Source organism: Panthera onca, chromosome B3 (assembly GCF_046562875.1).
Source record: "Panthera onca isolate mPanOnc1 chromosome B3, mPanOnc1 haplotype 2, whole genome shotgun sequence".
In the NCBI taxonomy this organism is placed as follows: domain Eukaryota; kingdom Metazoa; phylum Chordata; class Mammalia; order Carnivora; family Felidae; genus Panthera; species Panthera onca.
Genome location: NC_138344.1, coordinates 83259272 through 83267245, shown reverse-complemented (window position 1 = coordinate 83267245; position 7974 = coordinate 83259272). Strand labels below are relative to the sequence as shown.

The window sequence follows — 7974 nt, the reverse complement described above, 5'->3', positions numbered from 1 at the left end:
AGGGAGACACAGAATCTGAAGCAGGCTCCAGGCTCTGAGCTCTGAGCACAGAGCCTGATGTAGGGCTCGAACCCACAAACTGTGAGATCATGACCTGAGCTGAAGTAGGATGCTTAACTGACTGAGCCGCCCATGCACTGCATGCGTGCGCGCGCGCACACACACACACACACACACACCCCTTATCAAATTTTAAACAGACACCTTCCATGTGTCAGGCACTGTTCTGGGCACTAAGATGCATTGGCCAACAAAACAGGAGAAATATCCCTTTCTTCATTTTATGTTGCCAGTTCCCATATCTTCCCTGCATATATCTCATCCCTATGAAAATGTTTTACTTATTTATCTGTTTCCATCCCTATGAAAGTATTTTAGAAATAAGGCAGTGTCCTGTGGAAAGAACTAGCTTTTGCACTTTGCCCATTTTTTTCTACTCCTTGCTATAATTTTCCCATGGGACAATTAGAGGTTTGGTACCCTAGTAATAGTAATTCTTTAATAGTAATTTTCAGTAGGATTTGTCTGTATGGCTTTCTACTTTATCCCTCCACCTGGCTGATACAGGTAGTGCTTGGACAAAGGAAGAAAACTTCAGGATATCATCTGATGTGATAATTATCAGTAGGAGAGAAGACAGTAGGAGAGTATTGAGAAACACACTGAGACGTGTCTGTGGCTTTTTTGTGAATTGCGCCTGATCACACTGCCTGTCCTAACAAATTGGGGCATAGCTTCCTTCTGATTGACCCTTCCTTTCCTGTTCTTTCTGTCCTAAGCATTTTATTGAGCAAGCCTGATCTTTTCACCCTTTGTGGCTGGTTCCTGTCTCTTTGTCAATGCAACCATCACCATTGTTCTAAGACAGCGGGTGATTTGGTGATTCAGGAGCACTTATTACACCAGGCATAATCCCTAAACTCCATTACCTAGCGATCCTGATTTTGTGGGTCTAGGGTGGGAGCCCAGAACCTACTTTTGCCAAAAGAAAGATTGGAGAAAAGCAGGGCATCCTGATGATGTAGCTGGATTACGGTCTGAAACGTTCCAGAACTGTGGGAATATGGCTGAACCACTTTCCACTTGGGCTGAGCCTAAGGTATGACTTGGCTGTTAATCTTATATGATGAAGAGTCTAGATGTACGTACTGTGCATGCAGTTAGGGAGCCAGCAGCCGCTTGTAAATGTCACATAGCACCCAAGGAGACTTCTGTTACTCAGCTGTTCCCCAATAGGAGTGGATTGTCTCAACTTTGTTAACCAGCTTTCTTGGGATTTCTCCATAGGCAATGGTGGCTTGCTACCCAGGAAATGGAACGGGTTATGTTCGACACGTAGACAACCCCAACGGTGACGGTCGCTGCATCACCTGTATCTACTATCTGAACAAGAATTGGGACGCCAAGGTACTTTGGACTAAAGGGAGTAGAGTGTGGGGTTAGAAACTATAGGAAGCTAATTCAGATGACTTAGAGAAGGGTTTGGAATTCATAATTCCCATGAATGAATCTTTTCTACATCACCATTTCCCTTTTTTCTCCTACTGTGGTATTCGTACTTAAGTTGACGAGATGAAAATAACAGATATCAAATTAATTTGATGGGAAAGGGCGTAGGGGAGGGTCATTACTAGGTTATGGGAAGGGTGGTTGATAAAGAGAAGGTAATTTAGTATTTTAAGAACGGGGATCAGTTCTTTTTTTTCATCTACTCCAGAGCTGATAGGATTTTCAGTGCACACAGTAAGATATATACTTTTCCCTTCCAGCAGCAACATTGAGAGAATTCCACAAAAATAGAACTAACTGTAGGATATAAAACCGTCCCCAAGCGAGGTTTCCCACACAGTCCTCTTGGGGTGATATGTTTCGTTGGTGGCTGCTTGCCATGGCTCTCCTTGGTTTGTGAATGCCAAAGGCTTTCTGGCTTATTATTATTATTTTTTTTTTTTTTGAACATATAGATAGATAGAGATATGAAATCTGGTTCCACGCTTACAAACGTTTGTCTGGAATTTGTATGCTTTCTGAAAGCTAAGGATGATTTAGGAGTCTGAGAAGTCAGAGAACTTTTCAAGCTCATTTGGCTTTTGAACCTTCTGCATCTCCGTTTCCTGTTCATTAGGGCAGATATTGGTTGTCCTAAAGCAAAGATATTTTATCTGGCTTCAGGAAAACAAAACCTGGGAAACCACTGAATCAGAAGAGACAAGGCTCATCTCTTCTCCCTATTTGGTAACATGACTGGAATATGTCCCTTAGTTGTCTTTTAAAATCGTGAAAGGTAGTGTTACAGGCAAGAGAGTAATCACGTCAGTGATAATAAATCACAAAGTATGAAATCATTCAACAAATATTTGAGTGCCTGTTAATGCCAGGCATTGTGCTGTGCGGAGACATTGATGTGTGAGACCTGAATTCTACTTTGATATGGTTATCCTAACAGGAGATTGGGGTGTACGTATTTTTAAAAAGTAGTCCGAGGAAGAGAGCGATACATGTAATACAAGGTGCGGACGAGGCGGTTTGCGTTCAGAAAAAAGAGCATGGAAGTTCCAACTGATGAGATCACCTAGGAGTTGGAGGATTTCAAAAGAAAACTATAAATTCTTTTTTTTTTTATTTTTTAATGTTTATTTATTTTTGACAGAGAGAGACAGAGCGTGAGTGGGGGAGGGGCAGAGAGAGAGGGAGACACAGAATCCGAAGCAGGCTCCAGGCTCCAAGCTGTCAGCACAGAGCCCGACACTCGAACTCACAGACCATGAGATCATGACCTGAGCCGAAGTCGGACCTCAACCGACTGAGCCACCCAGGCGCCCCGAAAACTATAAATTCTAACTGAATGAGATGTTCTGTGTGATGACTCTCCTAGGAAGTTCGTAATATTAAGTTGAACCGTATGAAATTGCTGGTGGGTTTTTGTAGGTCAAAACCTGTCAAATGTTGGCAATTTTGTGTGATTGGACCTAACCGTACTCCCACTTTGTATCCGTGGGTTTTGTGATGGGGGTAGGAAGGCTTCATTTGGTATGAGGTGGTGCGAGAGGTAGGACCAGATAAGTCTGAAGTAAAATTTAGTACAAGGTAGAAGGTTGAAGAGAATCTGGGGAGTAATATACACCTAGAGTGGAGGTTGGAAGATGGCATTGTTTCTAGATGAGGCTGAAATACCATTGTTAGTTAATTATGTGTGAGGCTAGGAAATAATCCATCTCCTTTGTGGCCTTCAGCTACACGGTGGGGTCCTGCGGATATTTCCAGAAGGGAAATCATTCATAGCGGATGTGGAGCCCATTTTTGACAGACTCTTGTTCTTCTGGTCAGACCGCAGGAACCCACATGAAGTCCAGCCTTCCTATGCGACCAGGTAACAGCCAAGGCCATGATTCCTCCTTAGAAGCTTTTTGTACAACTCGGTTCCCACAGAATTCCCTAAACTTGTGTCCTGTGCATTTGAGGGACCAAGCACACCCCAAAGCTGACAGCATACCTCTTTGGAGGCAATAACAGTTAAAGGAGAAACTGGATTCCTTAGGTTCTTTACAAAAGCTAATGTCAATTTGAACTGTTAACAAATTGTTTTCCATTAGGTGAGCATTGTGGATTCCAGATTTCCCACAGTGCTTTTCTCTTCTTTCTTTGCCACTTCTACCTTAAACAAATTTAACATTGAACTGTCCCTGGAGAATGCTGGCTATCCCATATCAGAAATTCTCATGGTTAACTCGGGGTGAATTGACACGTTGCCAATCGCAAACAGAGAAGGAACCTTGAAGAAGAAAGAGGAATTTGTTCCTACTTCTTTTCCTTTTTACCCTTTCCTTTGCTTAAAATTGGTGTGGGCCCACTATACCCATCCTGTCCCAATAATTGGATTTTTAAAAGCCCCATCTTTAGATCAAGCATGAGATTTTCAGAGTAACTGAATAACTGAACTTGTATCATTTAGGGGCGCCTGGGTGGCTCAGTCGGTTAAGCGTCTGACTTAGGCTCAGGTCTCACGGTTTGCAGGTTCGCACCCCACCTTGGGCTCTCTGCTGTCAGCGCAGAGCCTGCTTCAGATCCTCTGTTCTCCTCTGTCTCTGCCCCTCCCTGGCTTGTGCTCTCTTTTCTCTTTCAAAACAATCATGGAAAAAAAAAATTCTAAAATAAATAAACAAGTAAATGAACTTGTATTGTTTAGTATTAATCTAGAAACTCTTGACATAACCCTAACTTCGGATTCTGCCTCTTATTACCTTTGTCTTGTGGCCAGAGCTATTAACCAGGTGCAGCTGGAGTGCTGTGGGGGTGCAGTTTGCAGGGGGAATCGCAGTTGGGGGCAGGGGGAGAGAACTTGGGTAGGGTAATGACTGAACCCTAACAAGCCTAATTAAATTAGAATCACATGTGTAAAGTATTTAAGATTTATAGCTGTTCCCCTCCAGAAATCACCGATCTGAGCCTCACACAGAGTTGCATATTAAATGTCAAATTGGAATGTGCCCTAGGTGAGCAGGTAACTAATTCTACCACCAGAGCCTGCTTGTGGCTTGTTTAATGGGGTATGATAATTGGACCCTGTCATTTCTGCCAGAATTCCCTCGTCATTCCCCAATCCCTGGATGACCAAAGTCACAGGAGAAACATTAGACGTTGATGGGAAGCACCTGAAAAAAATTTGAATGCTATTCTAGAAATTCCAGTAGCTAATAGTAATTATAAAGTGAAACTTTTTGAAAACTCGTGCATGAAATGACTCCTATTACAGTCTAACCCATAGATGGGATAAAGCAAATTAATGGGAACACAGTAGAAAGCTTGAGGGCATCATTATTCCCTTGTATCTTTGCCTTAGTATCCAAAACTAGAGAAAGCCAGCCAAGAGCTTTAAGTGTTCTGTCATTTAAATAAATTGCTCTTCAAAGGTTTACTCAACTGTCACCTCCTCTTTGCGCTGTCTCCAACATCTTGGGTCTCCCAGTCTTTAGAAGAATGACACCCTTCTAGTCCTTTTCTGTGTAGATCATCTTGACCGGATACATTATTTGTGAAGTGGCCTGCCTCCCCTGTGAAAGCCTGCGCTCCTTGAGAAAGGGGCAGATGTATTCTCATGATCATTTGAATTCCCATTGCTCAGGATAATGCCTGGTGCATACTTGGAATTCCTTACGTGCTTTATTACATTTAAATAGAATTGAAACCAGAGAAGTTTATTTTAAATTAAAATTGGGATGGACTTCTAATAATAGGGACAACTTTAAATGCTGGCTTTATAAATGACTCTGATGTGAGATTCACAGCATTTTAATTTTTTGGTAGTGTTTTTAAGCTTCTTTTCTTATTATATTTGCTTATCTTTCACAGATATGCTATGACTGTATGGTACTTTGATGCTGAAGAAAGGGCAGAAGCCAAAAAGAAATTCAGGAATTTAACCAGTACGTGTGCGAAAATTTTCTGTGACTTTTCATCAAATCAGTCTTTGACTTTTATTTAAGATTTTTTGTATATATTCTAATATACAGTTGACCCTTGAACAACGGGGCAGGGGTGGGGGTGGGGGAGGGTGTTAGGGGTGCCAACCCCCCTGCAGTTGAAAATCTGCATATACCTTTTGACTCTCCAGAACTTAGCTACTAATTGCCTACTGTTGACAGGAAGCATTAAACATAAAGTCAACACATATTTTGTATGCTCTATGTATTTATGTGCTGTATTCTTACAACAAAGGAAAAGCTAGGGGAAAGAAAATGCCATTAAGAAAAATCCTAAGGGGGGCGCCGGGTGGCTCAGTCCGTTGAGCCTCTGACTTCAGTTCAGGTCATGAGCTCGCCCTTTGTGAGTTTGAGCCCCGTGTCGGGCTCTGTGTTGGCAGCTCCCAGCCTACAGGCTGCTTCAGATTCTGTGTTTCCCTCTCTCTCTGCCCCTCCCCTGCTTGTGCTCTGTCTCTCTCTCTCAAAAATAAATTTAAAAATTAAATTAAAAAAAAAAAAAGAAAAGAAAAATCCTAAGGAAGAGAAAATGCATTTACAGTACGGTGCTGTATTCGTTGAAACAAATCTGTGTATGGGTTCAACAAACCTTGAACCCATATTGTTCAAGGGTCAGCTGTACTCTGTTCTGTCTCAGCCTTGGCTTAGCTTCAGATGTAATGACATCTTGATGGGCTTAATCCTGAACCCCTGGCCTGGGCTCTGCTGGAAAAAATCAGAAAAAAATGCAAATGGCATTCATCCCCTGTGAATGTCCACTGATTGTGTGACAGGTTATAATACATGGGAAATAGTTAACTTTTTTCGTTAATGTTCACCTATCAAACATAACATTCAATTTGGCCCCTGATTTTGGCACATTTCATAGGGGATCCTGTGGAGGCCAGTTAGAATGGTTGATTTATTCTATTGGTGTGGGACTGTGACTCTGTCTACAGACACTGGGCTCATGTAATACAAACCGAATGTGACTTAGCACCATTCCTGTCCTGCCTCCAGTTGTAGGCCAGCATTTCGCAAAATCTGTTGTACATCCTGCTAGTCTGGCCAAGTTGGTTTTCGAAAGGTAAATCTCTGGCCCCTTAAATGTATTACATACTATATTCCTCTCTTGAAGAGTCACAGTGGTCATTGGCATATTAATCAAGACAAGCTAATCTAAGATTAAAATAAAGATATATGTAACATTGCCTAACCCATGACCCATTTGGACTGTAGTTCTATCAAAAACCAAAGAAAACACATTTTGCTAAGTGCTGTCATGGGGCACTGTGTTCAACTTTGTATTATAAGATGGGAAGTTTTCACTGGAAGCTATTTTGATGACACTTGGGACATTAAACTCATCAGATTTGGCTCCTTCCCCTCTTTATTTTCTTTCCTGTCCCCAACCCAGGGAAAACTGAATCGGCCCTCACCGAAGACTGACTGTGCTCTGAAATCCACTGGCCTCATTCATTTTAGTAATGGTTCCCGAATTCTCTTTAAGAGTTGAGATCCAAAGAAGGCCTCTTCGGTGACTCAGTGACAAGAAATCCCCCTCCTGCTTGCATCATTCACATCCCTGTCTGACGTATGGTACTTTGTGTTTTCTTGCCGAGATGGCATCCACCTTCAGACACTCTCCTTGCAAGATGAACTCATTTGCTAACGCCAGAAATGCCTGCAGACGACCTAGCTGGCCAGCGGTTTAACTGATAGATTTGGTAATAACTAGCTATCAAAACAAGATCATGGAAGCATGGGCAAGGGAGTGAATCTTACTTGCACTTTATGTACACTTCCTGATTTGAAAGGAGGAGGTTTGCCAAGAAAAAGCAATGGTGACAGATGCCACAGAGAGGCATCATTGAAGCCTTAACAGCAGGAAGCAGAAATTTGTGTCATCAGAACAATTTCCAGATGTTCTTAATCCAGGGCTTTTGGGGTTTCTGGAGAATTATCACAATCTAATGACATTATTACCTCTAGAAAGGGCTGCTGTCATAGTCATCAATTTGTAAGTATCCTGTGGGTGGACATTCTTTTTTTCCTGGTCCTGCAACCTGGACTTTTCTGCCTCTGCCCCATTTTTCTGACATTAGGACTTTCTGATCAAAGATGATACACCATTTATTTTTTATTTTCACTTCTTACGTGGAGGACCTAATTCCCCAGAGGCAAAAACCAGGCATAAATTGTTCGGGTTACTTTGTTGAAGTGGATTTTGAATTTACATCAAAGGGGAAAAGAACCTACCTGGAAGGTAGTTCGGAGACCACAACCTCTAAAAACGGTATCAAAAGACGTGCGTCTGCCGATACACAATAATCCTCAAGTATGCATCGTGAACAATTTGAGAATGGCAATGGTGTTAGAAATGTAGGCCTTCCCATGTTTCAGTTTTCCTTTTAAATGAGCTCACCCTTCTTCTTTAACAGAATGAGAAAATAACAAAAAACGGGCATTGTATTTTAAAATTGAAATGGAAATAAAACAAAAAAATCCTGAAAAGCTA

At 41.8% G+C, this 7974-nt stretch overlaps 1 protein-coding gene across 1 annotated transcript; it reads left to right on the top strand.

The window, feature by feature from the left end:
• Positions 1 to 1256: 1256 nt before the first annotated feature.
• Positions 1257 to 7974, top strand: EGLN3 (egl-9 family hypoxia inducible factor 3). The gene is made up of 4 exons (XM_081795918.1): positions 1257 to 1407; positions 3234 to 3370; positions 5350 to 5423; positions 6874 to 7974. The coding sequence occupies exons 1-4, from the start codon at positions 1291 to 1293 to the stop codon at positions 6903 to 6905; spliced, it is 360 nt and encodes a 119-aa protein (XP_081652044.1). The 5' UTR covers positions 1257 to 1290; the 3' UTR covers positions 6906 to 7974.